This window comes from Solea solea, chromosome 7 (assembly GCF_958295425.1).
Source record: "Solea solea chromosome 7, fSolSol10.1, whole genome shotgun sequence".
NCBI classification, from domain to species: Eukaryota; Metazoa; Chordata; class Actinopteri; order Pleuronectiformes; family Soleidae; genus Solea; species Solea solea.
This window is the reverse complement of record NC_081140.1, coordinates 29,104,453-29,128,031: the sequence shown is the minus strand read 5'-3', so window position 1 is coordinate 29,128,031 and position 23,579 is coordinate 29,104,453. Positions and strand designations below refer to the sequence as shown.

Sequence of the window (23,579 nt, the reverse complement as noted above, 5' to 3'; positions counted from 1 at the left end):
TTAAAAGTCACTCTAATCTGACAAAGAGTGGACCATAATTTGCAAAATCATGTTGATTCATTTTGTAATCTGTGATCTTTAATCTGCATGGACGTTTGTCTGTTTCTGCAGCTTCTCTCTCGCATCCTCAACTACCTCCTTCCATTTGTGGTCACCATGTTCTGTGGTCGTCTGGGGAATGAAGTGATGGCTGGATATGGATTAGCTTCTGCTGTGAGTCCTAATCCAGAAATTATTCTGTTTTATCAGTACCGTTGTTTTTGAAGATGAGGACGTAGACATTTAGTTTTGAAACGTGAGAAAATTCGAATTCTGAGAAAAAAGTTTTTTTCCAAGAATTCTGAGATTAAAGTTGTGTTTTTTTTTCTAAGAATTCTGAGAATAAAGCCAAAATTCAGTTTTTTTTCTCTGAGAATACTGAGATTATAGTCTGAATTTGAGGGGGAGGATTCTGAGAATTATGAAAAATGAATTATTAAAGCCAGGATTCTGTGGGTTAAAGTATTCAAAAAAAAATCTAAGAATTCTGAGATTAAAAGTCAGAAGTCTAAGTTTTCTGGTGTTCGGGTAAGAAGGCTGTAATTATTCAGTTTTATCTGTACCATTGTTTTTCAACTACAGTGTATATGAACTCAAACTCAATTAAACTGTGTTTCTTTTTCTTCTTGTTTTCAGACGATTAATGTGACGACTGCAGCGACAGGATATGGTCTGGCTTTAGCCTGTGATACTCTGGTGTCTCAGGTCAGGAATAATATTTTTATAAAGATGACGATAAACAGGACTGGTCACAAGTTTCACTGTAAAAATCTGTTGTGTAAATTCTACATTAAAACAAATACTGCCACATTTTGTAGGAGTTTAATTAACTAATTATTATTTTAATTTTAGACATTTTAATGCTGTAGAACCTGACTTGTTGGTTTGAGAAAACATGTCTTGAATCATTTAAGAACATTTAACTCAAATAATTTGAATATAAGAACATCAGTCTGTTGATGGATATAGATAATAGCTCATTATTTGGCAGTCAGTCTGTTTGGCAGATTTAGATAATAGCTCATTATTTGGCAGGCAGTCTGTTGGTAGATATAGATAATAGCTCATTATTTGGCAGTCTGTCAATTGGTGGATATAGATAATAGCTCATTATTTGGCATACAGTCTGTTGGTAGATATGGATAATAGCTCATTATTTGGCAGTCAGTCTGTTGGTAGATTTAGGTAATAGCTCATTATTTGGCAGGCAGTCCGTTGGTTGATATAGGTAATAGCTCATTATTTGGCAGTCAGTCAGTTGGTGGATATAGATAATAGCTCATTATTTGGCAGGCAGTCTGTTGGTAGATATAGATAATAGCTCATTATTTGGCAGTCTGTCAATTGGTGGATATAGATAATAGCTCATTATTTGGCAGGCAGTCTGTTGGTAGATATAGATAATAGCTCATTATTTGGCAGTCTGTCAATTGGTGGATATAGATAATAGCTCATTATCTGGCATACAGTCTGTTGGTAGATGTGGATAATAGCTCATTTGGCAGTCTGTCAATTGGTGGATATAGATAATAGCTCATTATTTGGCATACAGTCTGTTGGTAGATATGGATAATAGCTCATTTGGCAGTCAATCGATTGGTGGATATAGATAATAGGTAATTATTTGGCAATCAGTCTGTTGATAGACATAGATAATAGCTCATTATTTTAAATAAAATATTGTCTTTTTGGTCATTTTGTCCTGACTTTTAAAAATGAATATGATCATATGGTTATGAGTCGTGACCTAAGACTTATGAATAACACACTGTGGGTTTATTAGTCTTTTTGAACCTAAACGTTTTCTGTCTAAACTCATGAATGTGTGTGTGCAGACGTTTGGGGGTAAGAACCTGCTGCGTGTGGGAGTGATCCTTCAGCGTGGCATCATCATCCTCATGTTGTTCTGTTTGCCGTGCTGGGCTCTGCTCATCAACGCCCAGATCATCCTTTTACAGCTGGGCCAGGAGCCGGAGGTGGCCAGGTAACCATGGCAACACATATTTGTAGCGATCAATGATGAGGGGAATAAAAAAAAAAACAGCTTCTCTCTGAATTATTCACACAATCTGTTTTTTTATATTCAGTTTGGTGAAAAACACCAATAAGACATGAATATTACAATTTATTATAAACATCATACTAAAAGTAAAGGTATTATACTGAAGTAGTATTTTATTTTTAGTAGTTAGTTTAGTAGTTTTAGTATTTATTCTGTTTCTCACCTCTATATTTGTATATATTCTCACTGTAATTGTGGGAAAGGGAAATAAAGTCTTCACTTATCCTGCATTTTAACTGTTTGATCACTAGGGGGCAATATAATGTCATAAAGGGAGAATCACTGTCATCTCTGAATGAGTTTCTGCTGTAATCTAAAACAAAATCCCATATTTTACCATATATTGCACCTTTAACTTCAGAGGGTATATATATATATATATATATATATATATATATATATATATATATATATATATATATATATATACTGTATATTTACACAAATTAAATAAGTACAAGCTTTTTTCTTTTCATCTCATTGGTTATTGGTTATGATCCCTGGTTTTATGTTTCAGAAAAGCAGAATGTTTTTATTAATTTTAAATACCCTATTGCTGTAGATTCCTTAAATCTATTGCTGTAAATATTATTAATAAGTGTTTTAATATGAAGTGAAAACAGTGTGTATGTATTTCAGAATAGCGCAGCTGTATATCACAGCTTTCCTTCCTGCTGTTCCTGTGAGTCCTGACTTTTCTCTCTCATCTAAATACAACTATTATTTTAGACACTGTTTACACATTAAGTGAATAAATGTAACCATTCTCTCTTTTGTGCAGGCGATGTTTCTGCATCATCTCCAGGTGTCGTATCTGCAGAACCAGGTGTGTTCATGCTCACTTTTATATGATTTTCAAAAATCAGAGAAAATAAATAACTTTTTAACCTTTTTAATTTATTTAACCAATTTAGTCAACAGTTTTGTGTACAAATAATAGTTTTAGTAAAATTTGTGAAATTCCCAGCCCCAAATCTTTGATTTAAACCCCCTTTTTCATTTAGTTTGTGCATATATAAGAAAAATATTAAATATATATATTAAAAAAAAGGACATGGTTTGGTTTGTTTGGTTTTGAGTAACAAAAAAAATTCATGTTGAAATAAAAATTAACAAAACACATTTACTTCCCCCATTTTTAGCTGCTTTTTAAAACCAAAATACTGTAGGTCAAATCTGAGCCTAACAATATGTAACGATTAAAGTTGTGTTTCATTTACATCGGAACTTGGAAGTTGGAAAAAAACATTGTGCGTTATTTTTTTACACACAGGTCTACGATCATAAATTAATATTTAATATTTCATGGTGAAAATAGCAGAGTTTGTCCATGTCCGAGTTCCCACTACAAATGGAACGCACTTAGAATGTCCGATGTGAAATGATGAGGTGTCACATGATGATCACATGACCTGGTGTTTGTGCACACAGGGAATAATAACGCCACAGATGTACGCAGCTGCGATGGCCAACGTCGCTAATGTGCTCACCAACTACGTGACTCTTCACTGGCTGGATCTGGGAGTTCGGTGAGAATCTACTGTAACACAGAGGTCTCAAACTTGCGGCCCGCAGGCCACATGCGGCCCCGCCGTCTATTTCATCCGGCCCGCCACTTTATATTACCATAAAATGACGATTTTTGCCATTTGTTACATTCCTTTTGTATCATAAATGTGTTTTTAAAATATGAACTAAATTATATATCGTTCCACATCAAAACAAACACTTTTACTTTGAAATCGTGTCACAAATATTGTTATAATATCTCATATCGCACACCCTGATGGAACTGTTGCGTTTTCCCACACTGTGTGTGTGTGTGTGTGTGTGTTGCAGTGGATCAGCAGCAGCCAACGCTCTGTCTCAGGTTTACATCTGTGTTTTTCTCTTTGCCTACATTCGCTGGAAGAATCTTCACGTGAACACGTGGGGAGGTGAGAAACTGTTTTTGTTTGAACGTCACAGGAAACAGGCGCAGTGTTTTGTTTTAGACTGGATTACAGTCCTTTATTGTCTTTGTAAAACATGATACAGCGACATGTGGAGAGCTTTCCCTTCAGGTGCACGTGTAACAACAGATTTTCTGGGTGTATAATAAGTGAGGTTGTCTCCCCCTGCAGGCTGGTCTGTGGAATCACTGCAGGAGTGGGGCTCTTATATGAAGCTGGCCGTTCCCAGTACTCTGATGAAGTGCTTTGAGTGGTGGGTTTATGAGTTTGGGGGATTCTTTGCAGGTAATTCATTCATTTAATATCAGTAAAATAATAGTTTTGTTTATAGGTAATGATTTTTCCTCCTATTCTCTGTGTGGATCAGGAATGCTGAGTGAAGACGAGCTGGCAGCTCAACACGCTGTGATCATGGTGTCGTTCATCACATACATGGTATTCATTTCTCCTGCTACGTTCTCATTTTAAAAACATAAAAAAAAACATGTTTGTTTACCTTCACTTAAAAAGATAAAGATCCTTTTTGAACTTCTATCGTGGAAATTATTATTAATCGATGACAGGTAACAATTAATAAGTTTGAGTTGTGCTTTATTGAAGGAATTAAAACCAGTTAATGTGATTTTTCAGCTTCTTAAATGTGAATATTTGTTTCTTTGCTCCATAAAACAAAGAAATCAATAAAACGGAATTATTTTGGGTTGTGGAAAAAAACAAGATATTGACAACATCAATGGTTTGACAGGTGATCAAAATACTTTAATAAAGGATTGATACATCTATTTATCGATGAATCGTCAAACTTTCAAAATTCCCATTATAATTATATGTTCTTACATTATTTACATTATGTTATGTATTTTAAAACTAGCATTGGAATGGACAATGATATAAGAAGACACAAAAGACACAAAACGTACATGAAGTTCATAAAGTTGCATTGGTATAAAATGTCTAAATGTGTCCTTTATTTCCTAAAATCTGAAATCCAGTTTCCTCTCGGACTTCAAGCTGCAGCTTGTGCTCGAGTGGGAAACGCTCTGGGAGCCGGAGACACAGCCAGAGCCGTCATCAGCAGCAAAGTGTCCCTCAGTCTCGCAGGTCACTTATTCTTTCTTGTCCTCTCGTCTCCTTTTGTCCCTCTTCGTTTCACAGCTGCTCTTCTCTCACAGGAAGCATCGCCGTCGTTGAAGGTTTGGTGCTCGGCTCGACCAAATCAGTGCTCGGCTTCATCTTCACCTCTGACCTGTGAGTCTTTGAGCTTAGCTTAGGACTAAAGTACTGGATCACATGTCCACATGACCTGGGGGTCAATGAGACACACACACACACTGGCAGTTTACAGAAATAATAAAAGTAAATAAATGATTTGTGATGTTTCATCAAAGCTGTATTTCTTCTGAAAACCGTATTTCACATCTGTCTATGCTAGCTAACTGAGCTAACTATCTGTGCTATCTATTTACACTAACTAGCCAACTATCTCAGCTAACTAACTAAATGGTTATGCTAGCTCTCTGTTTCAGCAAGCAAACTGTCTTAGCTCAGCTAGCTATCTACTTAGGCTAACTAGCTAACTATATAACTAAGCTAGAACTTTTTCCCCCAATACATTTTATTGTTTATCCAAAGATTATTCTTTGTAGTTGATTAATGGTTGTTTTATTTAATTTGTGTTGTTATTGTTTACAACTTACTTTCTATGTAAATGTCTGTTAGGGCTAACTAACTATCTGTGCTATCTATTAATGCTAACTATCTATCTATGCTAGCAAACTATCTGGGCTAGTTAATTACCTGTGTTATCTGTTTTATGCTAACTATCTATCTAAGCTAGCAAACTATCTGTCTTAGCGCAGCTAGCTAGCTTATGTTTATCCAAAGATTATTTCTTTTATAGTTCATTAATGATTGTTTTTTTTTGGTTTCATGATTTTCAAATGCCTTCAATTTTAAATGTGAAATTTAAATTTAAATATTCGTATATCATATGTATGTTTGTACACGTCACAATTAGATTTTAGAAAGATTAGAAAGAAACTAAATAAATAAGTAAATTACAAAAGCTGTAAAAACTGTACCATAAAATAAAGTAGAAAATGACAAATATACCATATTTATCTCTCTATCTACAGGAAGATCATCGCTCTTGTGTCTGACTTGATGAACGTTTACTGTTTCCTTCAGTTCTTCGATGGTCTTGTGGTGAGTTTTTTTTTTTATGTTCAGTCAAATATGAAAATGTTGATTGATCCACATGTTACTGTGTGAAGGTCAGACTGTGTTTCCTGTGTTTACGTCCTAGTGTGTGTGCACCGGTATTTTCCTGGGCACGGGCAAACAGAAGATTCCAGCCGTGGCTAATTTCCTCGGATATTACTGCGTGGGACTTTCACTCGGCGTTACGTTAATGTTTGCAGCAAAGCTGCGAGTTTTAGGTAATTTAGATCTTTTTGTTTGTATTTAAGAAGTTATGTCAAAGCCCTGATGAGAGTTTACTGGACTCATGTCTCTTGGTGTCTGCAGGGTTTTGGCTTGGGCTCCTCGTTTGTGTCGTTCTACAATCCACCTTCTACATCATTGTCATCTTCAGGCTGAACTGGGAGAGAATGACAGAGGAGGTGCGATCACCGCTGCCTTTAAAGGCCACTGCGTTTGTTCCGTGTGAAAACACAAGTGATTGTTGGAGTCTGTGCTTGTTTTCAGGCGGTGACGCGGGCACAGAAAAACACTCGCGTGACTTTACTGAGCGCAGCTGACTCTGCAGGGAACAACGCTGCTGACCAAACAGCAGGTAATGACCATGTAAGTCACCTCACCAGCAACTTTCACAGCATTAAAGGTGCTGTATGTAAGAAATATCGCAACGAATTCAAAGAACATCAACTTAACAGACTTGCTAAGGGCACCAGTGTGTGCAGTGAAAGAAACACAAGAAATATTAGGTAGAAATGCGACAGATATATCATTAAATGAGCCTCTTTCGCCACATTTTCCTATCAATATTTCGCCTCAGGCAAAGAGATTGTTGACTTTGACAAAAGAGGAGGTCATACGCCACGTTTCCACCTTGTGGAACGAGTTCAGTTTGGTACAGTGCCAAAATATTACGACCATTCCATCCTTTGACTCTGTTTCTTTGGGGTACCAGAGTAAAATGGTACAGTACGACCGTCTGCGACAGGTCAGCTGATTGGGCGACAGAAAAACGTCACTCCCTTGCGATCGGCGTAAAGATACCATGGAGGTCGATATGATGGACGTCCTGATGTTTGTTGTCGTCGCGCTGTACCAAACGGAAACGCACCACGATGGAAACACAGCAGTAGTAAAACATTACTCATGAGTCAAAGATTGTTTGCTTTCTGTCGCCTGAGAATAAGCCTTTTTATATGGAGTTTAGGTGACGGCACTTGCTTTACGAGGGCGGCAAACAATGCGTTGCCATTTTCTACGGCAGCCCAGACAGACAGAAATCACATAAAACGGCAATAATCTGGACATTATTTCTTCTTCTAAGAATACAAGGACACACAAGTAGGGGGTGAAATCCTCCCCTTGTTGCTACGCAAATGGAATGTGAGTTTTAAAGTGTCTCGTGTAGAAACATGAAGCAGCCTTCAAACCCATAATTCCACCAATTCCTCTGATACTTTCTCCCAGCCTGTGGATGAAGAGGTGTTTGTGAGGAGTGAGTGTGATAATGGAAACACTGAGACACGCGGTGGACATGTGGTGCTACAGCAGCAGCAGCAGCAGCAGACGGGCGGTCGTCTCTCCGGCGCTCAGCTGATCCTCAGACGAGGCCTCACCGCGTTTGCAGCGCTCGCTCTTCTGGCCGCGGGAACGAGCGTGCACTTCCTGGTGCCTCTGCCGGAGACTCTGGCCTCGGAGGGCGGCGACAACGCAACGGAGTGGATCAACTCCACGTTCACTCCCGATCACATTTAAGCCGAAGGAGGAGTCAGCGGGAAGTGAAGAGTCCGAACTCTGTTTAATGTGACGACATCAGACTGCGTCGTGTACAGAGATCATGTAAAAAATTCACTGGAAAAAATCTTTAGAATGAGTTTGATTCACTGGTCGTAAACATGGGCTGTACGGAAGAAATGGATTTAAAAGGAGACGCAGGATTTGTGATTTGTCCAGAATTTTATCCACAGACGTCAACAGCTGTCAGTCATACTGGTGTCGTAGTTTATCGTCTGTTTTCCTCCAAATGTGAACATGAGTTACAAAACGGACATCATGTTCTACTAAAGAAGAGCTGAAACTAGTGATTAAGAGATTAAAAGTCTTACGTTCTTCTCATTGACTATGAATAAATGGACGTGGTCTCCTGGTGGAAACCAGGAAGTAGGAAGGAATGTTGCAGTTCTTCAGTCTGAACTTCGTAAATCTTGGAACCATTTATCTCCAGTTCGATGGTATTTTTGTCATTCCGGATACTAACAGGTACTTTACGACCAAAACACAACCTCTTCCGTTTTCTTTGTATTGATCTGAAGAGCAATCTGAAAATCAGCCTGAACGTCACTTGATTTCTGACTTCAGTGAATGTTAATGGTCCCAAACACTAGTTTCAGCTCCTCCAAAACAGACGATGAAGTACGACACATATGAGTGGACACCAGTGTGATTGACAGCTGCAGGTGACGCCCATTTTTGGTCAAATCTCAAGGCTTCAAAATGCGAGTTACGTTTGTAACGAGAAGACTACGTCCAACGTTTCACACACAGCTTAAGACCCGACTTCCTCGGCTTCACTGCCGTTTGTCCATTTCTTCTCTACAATCTTTATTCATGGAATGAGTCACTGTCCGTCCGTCTGTCCGTCTGCTTCCTGCTCTTGTTCTCCTCCGTCCTGCTTCCACCTGCTGCAGCGCAAACACCTGCATCGCGCCGAGCTGCCGGCTCACGGGTCACGCCCACTGAGTGCAGCTCGCCGATCACGTGACCAAGTTAGTGACGAGTAAGTTCAAAGTGATTCCGACCAACAGGACGAAGAGCATGATCGCCAGAACCAGGCCCCGTCGCAGAACCAGAGCTCGGAACGCCAGCTCCTCCCCTCGCACGGTGACGGTCACTGCGTCGTCGGCGTCCACCAGCTCCGTCGTGTCCGTCTGCGGCTGCGAGTACGACGGATCATCCGACCGCTCGCCTGGACACAAACACAGATAGACATGAAATCAGCCGTTTATGAAGATTCATAAACTAATAAATCAGATTTGTCCAAATATCCAGTAGATTTTATTCCAGTTGTTACTCGTTTAATGATATTTGGAGAAAATCAGACTCTCAGACTGAGAGGAAGAAGCACACGGAACACACGCAAACGAAATGTAAACGCTCTTTTTATTTTTTCCGTTCTGAAAGGGTTTTCCGTAAACACGTCTTCATCCGCGTGAAATGACTGCAGTACATATGCCAGGCCTATGAGTGGCGCTGTAACGCTGCTACACCAAAACCAGAGAAGAAGATGTTGAGCATGTGTACGAACCTTATTTTGTATGTTAACAATCAGAGAAACAGAGACTGAATGAAGAAAGTCAATAAATAATATAAAAGTTAATTTAAAGAGAAAAAGACAAGAGCAAGAGAGAGGTGGAGCTATGACATCATCATTCTCTCAAAGTAGTGTATTGGTCGTCCACACAAATGACAACGGTGGTGTTTTCAGACTCTGTTTGAGACCTGTTTTCAAAAACTAGCATTTTTAGCGTGTCCAAAACACTGTTTCCTCGAGGATAAAACGCTAATGCGATAAAAAACGTCGGTCCATGAAAAGCTTCAGAGGCGGATTCTACCGCTAAAAATAAAAACCTGGACGTTCAGTCGGACACAATCATATTTTAATCACGATCAAGAGTCGGCTTCCTCTGGAATGGGACGGTGCCGCCAACCGCAATTAAGCTCTCCCTGCACACCTGCCTACATGTACCACTCACACAACTGCTGCTGTTCCGTCACCAAGCAGCTCCAATCACATTTCCCGGTGGACAAGTAACGCTACGCTAAAAGACACGTTTACAACACCGATTTGGTAATTACTCAGAAATCCACAGGGGGCCGATAGAGTGACTATTTTAATCATCACGTTAATTTACTTTTATTTGAAATAAATTAAATACATTTAAACTACAGTTCTGATTAACAATTTAAAGAAATCACCTAAAACTTTAATCATTTTTCTCTATTTTTATATATACAGTATATTTGTATTTTATAGTTTAAACTATTAGAGTCATGTTGAATTGATTGGTGTTGTCTCGTTCTGTAGCTCGTTCTTGTTTCATTTTGCATCCGTTCTTTTGTTTTATTCCCGTCTCACTTCCTGTTCCACCTCCACTTCCTGATTGTTTCCACCTGTTTCTCACCACGAGCTGAGCTCTCTGTGAACCTTCCAGCACGTTCAGTTTCTCCAGTGTGTAACTGTTGTTCTGTCCTTCAGCTCAGTTGTGTAACCGAAGCATGCATGTTTAATTAAATTTGGATTTTGTTCTGAGCCCTCCTGCGAGTCGTGTCCTGCCCTTTTGAATTATTGAAACAGTGACCAGTTTAAACGACACTTATTATAATCTAGAAAGATCCTTGGACATAACATTCCTACCAGTATTTCTGTCCTTAGTCTGTTTTGTCTTTAGTTTTTCTCTGTAAAACAGCATTGGGTACATTTACAGGTGTGTTGCATGTATAAGCAGGGTATTGTATTTTGTATATAACAGTGTAGTTTATGTGAATTTGAAGCTGTTTAAGGCGTCTGACTGTCAATTTACGACAATTTTGGTATTTCTGGAGTTTCTAGCAAATGTGAATATTGTTTACTGGCATCAATTTGATATTTTATGGGAAAATTACAGTAGCGTAGTAGTGGGTGCACCTGTTACCCAGTTGAGAAAAAACCTGTTTAATGAGAACTTGGCTCATTAAGGGCTTGAGGGGTTCGAGTCCCCGCCAGTTCAATGGCTGAGTAAAGCACCAAATCCCCTTCGCTCATTGTTAATTTGACACTCTAAATTGACCCCAGCCACAAGGGGGGGCCACATCCAGTGTCCTCCAAGAGCCTGTGCCAAGCCTGGATAAATGTGGTGACTCCTTTAGAGAGGGAGCAGCTATAAGAAATCACATCTAAATAATAACAATAATAATAATAACGCCTCTTACTTGTGTCTGTGTCGTTCCCACACATGCCAGCTCTGATTCGAGCCTGAGGGAAAAGAAACACAGTGAGCAAAACATTTTAAACATAACAGAAGTGGATGCTGTTTGATTTAAAGATGGAGTTAAACCGGTGTTTACCTCCACTGTCGCTTTATTCCAGTTCATTTTGACCAGGTAGACGAGCAGAAACGAGGACTGCAGGAACACGCAGGTGAACAAACCGGTCCACAAACCTGTCACAAGAACATTATTATTATTAATATTATCAGGCACCAGGTTCCATCATATCATGGAGACGCACCATTAGCTGTTAATCTTACCCTTGATTCCTAATTTGGCCGTGAACATGAGTGGCACTCCGATCGGGAAACCGATCCCGTAATAACCCACGATGTTGCAAATAGCACCGACTCTCTGTTTACCCGATCCTCGTATGACGCCACTCGAGGCGGCCTAGTCGCACAAAAGTCGACAAACAACACAAGTGGTTAGACCTCACGTCAAAAGCACGGTTACCATGGTTACGTCAGAGTCACCACGTTACTTACTGACATGGCATCGAGGAGAACGAAAGGAGCATAGAAGGCGATGACGTCAGCAACTCTCTCTCTGATTTGTCTGTCGACAAAGAGGACACATGAAAATCTACCTCGTGTTTTTATTTATATTTGTCTATTTATTACTTGTTTAGCTGACAGAAACAGATAGCTAGGGTTCGCTACGTGCTAATTTCCATCTGTTGTCCTCGGGCAGGAAGCAAAGAACAACATTATAAATAAAAACACGTTGAACTGTTTAAGTTTTATCTGTAGACATGTCACTATGCTACTTCTGTAGAGCAACATACCACGTACAGTTGTTATCCACTGTATTGCTAATAATGGCTAACTATTGCTAATAATCTGAAGAAAAACAATAGGTTCCTCGACACAAATTTGTGCCAGGAGCCGTTTCGGCAACAATAGTTTGTTGTTGTTTGCTAAATGAATGGTCGACCGTTTTGATAATCGATTAATTGGATTGACTGTTTTTTGTTTTGTTTTTTTAAATAATGAAAACACGTTTTCAGTGAATATTTTCTGGTTTCTTTGCTCCATAAAACAAAGAAATCATTAAAACTAATCGATAAAATAATCGACAGATATGAGATTATGAAAATAGCCGTTTGTTGCAGCTCTAAAGTCACAGTATACGGTCGTAAATATTGTTGAGTCATGCGACCCAGTATGAGATCAACCTTTAGCTCAGATTAATATGTAACAGAACATGAAGGGTAAAGGTCAGGGTTTTCTCCTCCTCACATGACAGTGAAAGGTAATATTGTTATCTCTCAACTGGTTAAACATGTGTGAACACAACTCACTCAGGAAAATAGTGGTTTTGCTTTATTTTTCACACAGAGGAAGACGTGACACACACACACACACACACACACACACACATACTCACTCATCGTATGTAAAGATATAAGAGATGTGATCCTTCAGGCTCCCGATGAGGATGGACAAACATATGGACACTGAACCTGAAGAGGAACAGACTCGGTCATCAAACGGTTAACTTTAACTTTAACACACTGAGTTCTATTAAACACAGGCGGGTGTGTTAACAATGAGTCAGATGACAAACGATCAGCTGACAAAGAGACTCGCTCTGTGACGTCTGACCACAATAACGTTATACAACGGTTAAAACATAAGTTAATGATTAACACACATCCGAGACTGCTCCACAGGAGGATGAGGCAAATTTTCTCAGAAAGTTCAAGTTGTTGGCTGTTTCCAAACTCTTAAAAGAGTCATGTGACGTCCGAAGCTCTATTGGTTTTTTAACCTCTATTGGAGTTTTTAAACCAAGACTGGGAAACTGGGACATGACCGAGTAGAAATGTGTCTCAGGTGACCCTAACAACCCTCACTCACACCTTGACTCAGGTAAAACCAACAACCTGGAACTGGGTCAGTGTTTGAACGATCTGCTTGTTCAACTTAACAACTTACAGGCAGCTAACTAATAATAATACAGTTGTTAGTTGTTCTTAAATGAAGATCCATAAAACAATTCCAACAATTTATAATCCTCAAAAACTCTGGTCCAAGGGTTCCTGGAATATTTTTTTAATTTGAAGAAGATCCTTGGCTAAGAAAGTGAGAACCTCTCCACCGAAGTAAAATGAGTTTGTTATTAAGCAAAGTATTATTTCAACTTCAAAATCTCATCATCTTCATCAAACACTGACCTGCACAGAGAATGGTCATTTTAGCCGACAGTTTGGCCTGTTCTGTGTCTCCAGCTCCTAAAGCATTTCCAACCCTCACGTTGCCGGCGATACTGAAACCTAATGGGAACTAAGAAGAAAAGAAAGAGTTATTTTGGGTCAAAATTTGTGGAAAGTTTCCTTCACATGACGGAACTCACCAGGAATGCAATGTTTGCCAGCTGGTACACGACGGCCTGAGCACCGAGCTCCACTTCACTGATTAAACCTGTCAAAGATAAACAATGTTCTCAAGTTCTCCTCAACGAGGAACCTTGCTCAGGGACATCCCAGTCTTTTGAGCCCCGGTTCCCTTCCACTTGGCCACAAACGGTTTCAAACTCGAGAACAACGTGACGTGACAGCGTGTGAGAGACGGTACCTGCCAGAAAACTTCCGATCTCATACGTCCACCACTCCACGCACATCATGACCATGCTGGGGATGGCCAGGTTAACGTACGAGCCCCAGTCCTGCAGACACTCTCTGGACCAACCTGTGAAGTCACGCAGTCAATCACAGAGTCAAGAAATCACGTGTTTGTCTTCTGGACACAAGCAAACATCTGACTGTCAATCACATACAGTTTGCTTGACGTTGTTTGGATAAGAAACTCAACAGATCTATCAGAGAAGCTCTAGCTCCGCCCTGACAACGCTCTCACCTGCCCACGTCGCCTTGTGAAGACCTCGCCACATGATGTAAGCGTAGAGAATGATCGCCATGGAGAACTGAGAGATGGTGTTGGCGACGGCAGAACCTCTGTGAACGAGTGTTTTCTGGTTTTATGACCATGAAGTAACGCAGTCATGCTGAATGAGTCAGGAACAGACCATAAACCCTACTCACGCGACTCCCAGGTCTAAGGCGTAGAGGACGATGTAGTTGTAAAACGCGTTGAGAAGATTCACCACAAAGCCTGTAATGACCTGTGGCCAGATGATGCCCTGGAATAAAACATAGATTAATGACAAATGACACATGAGCAAACATTTAGCAAGACCTCAGCGCTTCTTAATCCAACCCTAGTTTGTTTGCTCAGAAAGTCTGTTTGGTTTGTGGAGGCGTGAACGTGCAACCCAACTCTGATGCACATCAAAGACGCGAACTCGGGTCCGCCTAAAAGCGTACGTCTCAAATGCAGGAAGAGGACTACAACATAGGGCATTGTGGGTAAAGACAACCAACACATCATACCACTTCGGAAATTCTCTCAGTCGGAGAATCTCAACGCAGCCCGGCCAACGCAAAATCATGTCAATCAAACACTTATTAGTGCTTCACAGGACAAAAACATGATCAAAGAAAACAAACCCCCACACAACAACTGGATGTTATTGTGGAGAAGTGAAAAAGTGAGGAAAAGAAGAAGTACGAGGGGAGAGAAGGAAGTGAGGAAAAGATTACGCTATTATGGTCTGTGCATTGACGTTGTATGTCAACTCCAGTGTGACTGCGGCATGACACAAGGTTCCCACACTTTGGTTGACATCAAATTCAAGGGACTTTCCAGGACCAATTTCCTCAAATTCAAGGACAGAATGTGCTGACACAGCTTAAGATGGGAGGACAACTTGTAAGAGCTGGTCTTTGTTATTTGTCTTTGGTGAGACCGGGATCTTGGAGTTCTCATTTCCCAGACATCACATCATCATTTTCTCTCTCTTGTTTTAACTTTACTCGCTCATTGTTCTGCACGGAATCTCACAAACTTTCAAGTTCAAGTTTTTTTCAATAACAGATTGTCGGATAATCAGTGCGAGGCTTGTTGTCCCAGAACCTCCCACAACTGCAACTCAGTGTCAGATTTCACTACCAGGCCACGCCTCCCTGCACTATCCCTCCCTCAGGTCTCAGCCCACATCTTAGCATTTTTCAAAATCAGACATTGGGTGGAGTTAGTTTTAGAGGAGGGGATTTAGTTTCCCGTTAACGTTCATCATCTGCACTGACTCACTGTTTTTGTGTCCGATATAAAATAGCACAAATTTTAAATTACAAAACTTTAAAATATAATACATTTATTATAAAAAATATAAATTATAAATGATAAATATATTTATTATAATATAATAAATAATAAGAGTGGATTTACCTGGTTCTGCAGATATCTTGATTGTAATGAAAACATGAACGCAGCCTGTAGATTTAAAAAAAGAAAAGAAAAAAAGAACAGCACACAGTCAGTTTCCAGAATATACTGAATATAAGCTTTAATCAATGAGGTGATTAAGATCAATATGTCATTTTAAAAACAAAGAAGTGGCCGGGGAGAGGAAAGTGGGATTAGTGGTAGAAGATAAATGAATAAACATTAATGTAAATTTGAACCTTCTAATCCGAGCACAGTGACTGCTTTTCTTTTCTTTTAAAGATTGAATCTGATTATTTGAATATTTGTTGACCCTCAGCCTTCGTTTAACCTCTGCTTCGTGCAGTCGTTGCTGTGTTCTTGGACTTTTTTAAAAGGCATTTGAAACAGTACATCTCTCAGAATTGTGCAATGGAATCTTATCTAACTCCAAAACAACAAAGTACCAGAGTAAGAAATAAGATTCTAAAAATGTTTGTTGATTTTTTTTCTCTCTGTGTCCCTTAAGGCAAACGCACACAAACATTGGCGACACTGGACGAAAGTCCATCATTATTCAGAGAGACAGTGCATTGAGCTTTGACTGTTTAGTGTTGAAGTTTGTTGAGTTGACAGTACAAAGTGCTCAATTATCTGGCTCCTCCCTCTTTAAGAGTTCACATAATCCCACTCTGACGATGTGAGAACGACCAACAAACACAACAAGACATGATTGTTTTTTTCACAATCGATTTGACAATTTAATCAAAATCAAAAACACGTAATCTGATCAATTATTAGTCATACTCACAGGAAGTGCCGGCATAAAAATATTCACATACAGCTGAGCCAACCTGGAGAGAAATATTCTGTCAGAATCAAGAAGAACTCAGGACATGTGTGATTTTGGGAATATCTACAGTGTGTCCCAATCCACGGGCTGGATCCTCTGAAGGATGTGACTGACAGAGTCACCGTCTCTGTCGACCACGGGGATGCAAACTCCGACGGATCCAGCCCATCAATTTGGACATACTATTGCTGGCATGTCCCAGCCAGCATGTGCATGTGGGCCTCACGAGGGTCATGTCCTGGCTGACAGTATGCGTCCAAAGCAGGTTTGTCCCTGGTTTCCATGGTGGCCCAACTTGTGTGTGTTTGTCCACATGGACTTCCAATGTTACTGAAACCTGGGGACCTGCATAAGTTGTCCACTTCATACCTGATTAAGCCATGTTTCCATTATGGAAAAGTTCGGTTTGGAATGTTAAAGTCCTGCATCAGGCTTGACTGAGAACAGTACCTTTACTTGGTTGGCGGGGTGTGGGCTTACACCGATCGCAACAGAGTTAAGTTTTGCCGTTGCCCAATCGGCTGACTGCCGTGACCGTAAAATACCATTTTACTCTGGTACCGGTTGTGGAAATTATCTGTTGCTTGTTGTTGGTATATAGTGAAACTATGAAGACTTCTGCCGGCCGACTAGTTTTTATTTCTAGCAAGAAAGTTCAGTCTGCACACGAGCAGTGTTGTACAGCAAAGACACTGAAATACCAAGAGACATCTACATTTATACTTTAGAGAACGCCTTCTCATGGGTCTTCAAAGGGCCTTTGATCTAGTGGAGTCCCTGGCTTTCACACCGTGCGGGAGCTGGCCTACCATGGTTATATTGCTTTCTAACTTGGGTGTCCTGCAGGATCAATAAGGGGATGATCTGATATCACATGTGGGAAAACAAGGACATTGAGAACAAGGGAGTATGCACGTTCTCCCCGTGTGTGCGTGGGTTTTCTCCAGGTTCTCCGGTTTCCTCCCACCGTCCAAAAACATGCAGATTTGGGGATTAGGTCAATTGAACCCTCTAAATTGTCCATAGGTGTGAGAGTGAGAGTGGATGGTTGTTTGTCTCTGTATGTGTCCCTGGCTGGTGAATTGTCCAGGGTGTTACCCCGCCTATCGCCCTATGTCAGCTGAGATTGGCGACCCTCATGTGGAGGATAAAGTGGTAGAAAATGGATGGATGGATGGATGGATACCCCAAAGGAAGGGTACCAAAAATGGAATGGTTGAGGCAGGTTATTCTGGTACTATTTCTAATGGAAACACAAAAAAATACATACTGTACCAAAACAAACCATTCTACTCAGTGGAAACACGGTGTTAGTACCCAGGTAGCATGGGAAGTGTATTAAGTAGGCATGGGCTTAAAGTGGGCAAACCTGTTGACGTGGGGCCTCCACGGAAACCGTGGACAGACCTGCCTGGGACCCATGTTGTCAGCCCGAGTTTCACCCTTATGGAACCCACATGGACAAACTGTACTTGGGGTTGGGTTGTGAAGAGAAATCTGACCTGGCAACCTCCGGCTCCTGCCTGACCGCCAGCAGCAGGGGCTCAGTGTTGATGAGGATCGCCCAGCAGGGGAAACATGTCAGGAGTAAAATGAGGATGGCTCGCTGCATGATGACGCCCACTCTCAGCAGGTTACCGCCCCCAAACGTCTAAAGACCAGAGAGAGACACGGAGATTGTTTGACAAACACACACACACACACACACACACACAGAAAACAGTGTGATGGACGAGGTCAAACCTGAGAAATCAGAGTGTCACAGGCTGAAGACATTCCACTGCCAATAGATATTCCAGTCACATTAATCACCTGAGGACACGTGGACATAAAACACAGTTAGTGAGGTTATGTTCATTTTCTGATGTTAGATGAAAATGAAAACAAGAGTGAGTAAAGTTTATTCTTGTTGTGATTAGTTTTATTATCATCATTATTGTTATTATGAAAGAGAACTCACTGCGATGGCCAGAGTCACTCCTGCCAGCTCTGTTCTTCCCAGGTGTCCACAGAAAACCGTGCTGACAAAACTCACTGCGAAAACCATTAGCTGGGAAATTAACTAAAAAGAAAATGAAAACAGATCGTAGGTTTTGTCTGGTCATCACACATTTATAGGATGTTTTGAGTGTTAAAACTTGGTTTTAATGTGAGAAGAATTGAGTTAATGCTGGGGTCAGGTTAAGGGTGATGGCTAAGGTTAAGGGTGATGGTTAAGGTTAAGGGTAAGGACAGGAGTCTGAAGGTAGATCTGCTCATGAACATCTGACAGAAGCTCAATCAGCTGAGAAATGAAATGTTGTTGCAGACATTTTCAGAGTCAATGAGTTTAATTCAGACAAAGAGATAAAACAGAACAAAGTGTCAGAGTCACATCCAAAATAAACCCTGATTATAATTTCATAACAGTCGATTAGTTCTGTTTAAACAGCTGTTGTGAGAGTTCACAGAGCAAGAGAGGAGTAAACATCATAAAACGGTCCAAACAGAAAGAAACCACATTAGCATCATAACATATTAGAATATGTTAAAATTCTGGAGACTAAAGTATCTGACATCTGATCTGACTGCTGAGAGAACTGATGAATGCAACTAACTAACCTACTAATCAACCAACCTACTAACCAAACAACAAACCAGCCAACTATCTAACCAACCAAACAACTAACTAACTAACCAAACAAATAAACATCAAACTAAAAAATAAGCAAAAAACTGCACAACCAACCAAACCAACAAACAACCAACCAAGTAACTCACCAACCAACCAAACAAATAACTTACTAACCAACTAGACAACTAACCTACCAACCAACCAAACTACAACCAACCAACCAGAAAGACAACTAACCTACCAAACAACTCACCAACCAGACAACTAACCATCCAACCAACTTACCAACTAACCAGCCAAACAACTCACCAACTAACCAACCAAAAAACCAACCAATAAACCAAACTAATCTCAAACAACCAGCCAAACAAAAAACGAAACAAATTACAATGTGTCCTGGCATCATTGTGTGAGTGCTCGGGCCCTAATAAACAACCACACATACGCGTGTGTGGTGTGTCAGTTACAGGCGTATAAGTAGTCTATATACTTATATATATAGTTATATGTATATATTTATATTTATATGACATTTTCTCAGGATTAAAATGTAATAACACTGTATTTGTGCGTTTATTATGTCTGAAATCAGAAAAAACTACAGTGACTGAAGTGATTGACAGACGTTTTAAATGAGGAAATGATTAAATTATTAGTGCTTTATTTTACACGTGTAAACAGTTACACACACACACACACACACACACATAATAATCCAGTTATTGTGGCTCACACACACATTAATTCTGCTTCATAATCACTTCACAGTTTCTTTGAAAGAATATTTTAAAAACGTTACAGTTCACGCGCGCAGCTTCGTCACGTGTTCAGCTATTTCAACAGTAAAACGGGACACATTGCGCGCTCCCGCGGACCCGAGGAAAATTCCCGATCCTACAGATATTGCTTTGTTTTTTTTATTATTGATTATTGATCATTGATTAGTATGACGTGATTTGTGAGCGTGGACTGAAACTCACCACTGGAGCAGCCAGTGACGACAACTCTCTGATCTCTGTCCTGAAACCAACAGGCAGCAGCAGCTGCTGGATCCTCTTCAACTGACAACAACCAGAGACACTGTCTCTGTCTCTGTCTCTGCTCTCCAGCCTCATCCTCATCATCTTCATCACAGATGAAACTTCACACGATGATCTCTGCCGCTCTGCCTGTGTCTGTGTGTGTGTGTGTGCGCGTGTGTGTGTGCTGAAATACTAGGCAATCCGCCTTTAAATGAAACACGAGACACGACGTGACGTCACTTCCTTTCGGGGGGTTCGAGAGAGAGAGAGAGAGAGAGAGATTAAAGTAAACAGTGTTCTTATTTATATTTTCTCTTTTACAGCATATACATACATAGATACATATTAATATATGTATATATTTATGTATGTATGTATGTATATATATACATACATACATACATATTTATATATGTATAGATACTTGTTTTAATTTTGTCACGACACAGTTTGTTTTTTGTTTAAATAAAACTTGGATTCATGTCATTATGTATATAACATTAAACATCATAGCATATTAAAATGATATAAACATTTTTATATATACATATATGTACATATGTATATACATATATACTGTATATGTTATAAACTTATATACTACACATTTTGTCTTATATTGTGTTAATGTACCTCACCTAAAGTTATAGTAAATAGTAAATTATATAAACAGTATATTTATGTGTGTGTGTGTGTGTGTGTGTGTGTAGTGCTTGACCATCTGTCATAAAAATGAGAAAACAAATACTTTAGAACTCTTTCAAAAACGTTTTTAAATCTATTTTTAAAGGTTTTTTGTTATTTATTTGTCAACACTCAGATATTCACAGCTTCTACACACTGGTGTATTAACCATCACAAACAAACAAACAAACAATATTTTTAACACATATATTCTAAGTCTTCAAAACATCACGGGCTCAACTCTCAGTCTGTATTTATCTGTGATTTTAAATGTTTCTATGACGTCAGAGCTTCATATAAAGTGTCATACACTCATTCTTCTTCAAGTCAAGATTTGCTGCAGATATCCAGCAGATGGCGCCACATCTCCATCAACAGAGCTGATCCTTCAACTAGCTGGATCATTTATTGCTGTGGTCAGACACGTGTTTTTTATAATATGTGCATTCATATGAATCAATTCTGAGCTGTTTTACCTTTTTAAACCGTCTGTAGATAAAACTTCTCGCATCGTTGTTCGCGGAGAAGTTTTCAGGTCGAGTGAATGACATAAAAACATGAATGACGCAAAAATAAATCACGCTATCTATGAAATGTACATGTATGAGCATCTTTGCATTGACTTTGTATGCAAACTTATTTTTTTAATCAAATAAAGATTCCCTCTGTAATTTACTGTATATTACTATATTTTACACGGGAACTTTATTTTGGCAAACCCATCACAGTTTTTTTTTTTTTTTTTTTTCCTATTTTCACATTTCTTTGTTTTACTGATTGACAACACTTTACTACTGACAATGCTGACTCAGCGATTTCAGGACATTCCCGATGCATTTTATTTAGTTATTTTTCAGCTTTGAATCCTTTGAATCCTTTGAATATGTTTTTCTCTAATTGTTTTTCCCTCATTAGAAATGAATGGAGAGAACAGATCAAAGGTAGACCACACATCTCCTCATTCCTCCCTTTCACGTGCAATATACTGTCAGTTTTCATAACCGCAATATACTGTAAATATCAAGTCCTACTCTGCAAACTGTCTATAAATCTATATGATTACTGACTATTATTATTGTTATTATTTATTATCTTTATCTTTACCATCTTTGCTGCTGTAACAATGTACATTTCCCCACTGTGGGACAAATAAAGGACTGGCTTATCTTATTTTATTTTATCTTATCTCATTTCTGGTTAGTGATAAGACTTTGTTTAAATGAATGGGAGTCAATGCAGAGTCCTAAGGAGAATAGCTAAACAAACCTGTGTGTGTGTAGAATTATTTTTAGATTAAATTATATTATATCTTTATTTTTGCTAAACGTCCTTAGGTGCGTGATTTAATTGACCTATAGTGCCTCCCTGGGGGCAAAGGGTGGAACAGGTGACAGCGGTGGGAAGAGTCTCTGATGACCTTCTTGCTGTGAGGCAACAATGCTCACCACTACATCCCCGTGTGACCCAATCTTGAATATTAAAATAAATTTTGCAATATTAAACGTTTCGGAAAATGGTGCCAAACTTAAAAATATTAACACCTAAAGCAAACACGTTGTCTTCATATAAGTTCAGTGCAGACGGAACTTACGGATGAATCCTCGTGTTTACAGCGCTGTTTGTGTAATAATGAAGTTATGTTCTGTATAAACTCAGCCAACGCTCTGACCACGAGAACATAAAAACAGAGCCGTCGCTCACACGAAGAAGCTGCTGCTGTTTGTGACTGTGAACGGCTTCATCTCTTCACTGATTAGATGCTGTTGTTCTGGAGCAGAAAGATCCACCGATGCCGAGAAAAACAGGCGTGACAACTCTGTAAATGTCAATCTGACCAGAGAGTTTGATAAAAACAGTGAAACGGAGAACGACACAGCGACACAATAGCAGGGTGGCACTGACTCAACCTCTTATTACACCGAAAAATGCCCCTTTTTTCAGTGCAAAGAACACACGACCTGTGGTCACACAGTCTGCTGAGTCATCCTTCAGCCTGTGTTCCAGCACACGTGAGGCTCCGGCAGCAACACGCAACCAAAACAGGCGTCTAAAAATGTCATTTTGACCAAAGGTGCACAAGTGTGCGAGCGTTCCCCTGACACGAGGTGAATCCATGCAGAAAACAGCAGTAAACACGAAACGACTGTGATGGTGAATGGAAGTGAATCACAGTCTGTCCTCGTCAAAAGAGACCACAGGACACTCAGCTTTACTGTCCACAATAACAGTAATCTTATAATTGAACAGCTTGATTCAAAATAATTTATACATTTAAATTATCATTTAGTCTTATTTTGTCTCTTTTTGCTCATTTTCATCCATAATCTGGATTAAATGTGTCCAGTGTCTGATTCTGCAAACACATTAAAAAAATCCATTCAAATTTGCAGAGTTTTGACAGAGATATGACCGTTTTGCCCATTAAACGAGATGGGGATTATCAAAAATGTGATCATTTTTGTGACGTCATGAGTGGGTAGATTCTTACGAAAATGTAATGGGAACGTAGTCAAGTGATCACCTACCCATCACAAAAAATTTAGACTGGTCCGTCAAAAACTGAATACAGCAAGTTGCTAACAGAAGGTCAAACTTATGCTGATGATAAACCCAAAACCCTGGGAATAAGACGGATCTACTGGTTTATTAAACAGCTGTAGTTTCTTAAAGGAATGAGCAGATTGTTCCAGTCAAAGAAGATTTAAAAATTTAAAAAAAAACAAAGTAATGAAAATAATTATTAAATCATTCATTAAATTTACAAATGAGAACATTGAAGAAATCTCAGCAACTGAAGAAACATGAAGGTAATTCACAAAAAGAGGGTTTCAGTTTTGAAAATAAAAATAACTCATCAAAAATGT

The 23,579-nt window shown here is 39.4% G+C and overlaps 2 protein-coding genes across 3 annotated transcripts; one reads left to right on the top strand and one right to left on the bottom strand.

Annotated features, from left to right (window-relative positions):
• Positions 1 to 116: 116 nt before the first annotated feature.
• Positions 117 to 8,004, top strand: LOC131463223 (multidrug and toxin extrusion protein 1-like). 2 transcript variants are annotated; one of them, XM_058635000.1, is made up of 16 exons: positions 117 to 213; positions 676 to 744; positions 1,875 to 2,023; positions 2,741 to 2,783; positions 2,883 to 2,927; positions 3,533 to 3,630; positions 3,941 to 4,038; positions 4,225 to 4,338; positions 4,421 to 4,488; positions 5,046 to 5,154; positions 5,226 to 5,301; positions 6,189 to 6,258; positions 6,359 to 6,491; positions 6,580 to 6,674; positions 6,760 to 6,858; positions 7,717 to 8,004. In XM_058635000.1, exons 1-16 carry the CDS (start codon positions 157 to 159, stop codon positions 8,002 to 8,004), a joined length of 1,611 nt encoding a protein of 536 aa, XP_058490983.1. In that variant the 5' UTR covers positions 117 to 156. The 2 variants fall into 2 exon arrangements, with proteins under 2 accessions (XP_058490983.1, XP_058490984.1); XM_058635001.1 differs by having other exon boundaries at positions 6,760 to 6,847; positions 7,717 to 7,800.
• A 20-nt stretch (positions 8,005 to 8,024) lies between these two features.
• Positions 8,025 to 20,247, bottom strand: slc47a3 (solute carrier family 47 member 3). The gene is made up of 17 exons (XM_058634999.1): positions 19,990 to 20,247; positions 18,356 to 18,457; positions 18,139 to 18,207; positions 17,898 to 18,046; positions 16,354 to 16,396; positions 15,567 to 15,611; positions 14,321 to 14,418; positions 14,136 to 14,233; positions 13,854 to 13,967; positions 13,633 to 13,700; positions 13,454 to 13,562; positions 12,664 to 12,739; positions 11,763 to 11,832; positions 11,535 to 11,667; positions 11,353 to 11,447; positions 11,218 to 11,260; positions 8,025 to 9,214 (listed from the first exon to the last, which is right to left on the bottom strand). The coding sequence occupies exons 1-17, from the start codon at positions 20,137 to 20,139 to the stop codon at positions 9,003 to 9,005; spliced, it is 1,674 nt and encodes a 557-aa protein (XP_058490982.1). The 5' UTR covers positions 20,140 to 20,247; the 3' UTR covers positions 8,025 to 9,002.
• Positions 20,248 to 23,579: the final 3,332 nt, after the last annotated feature.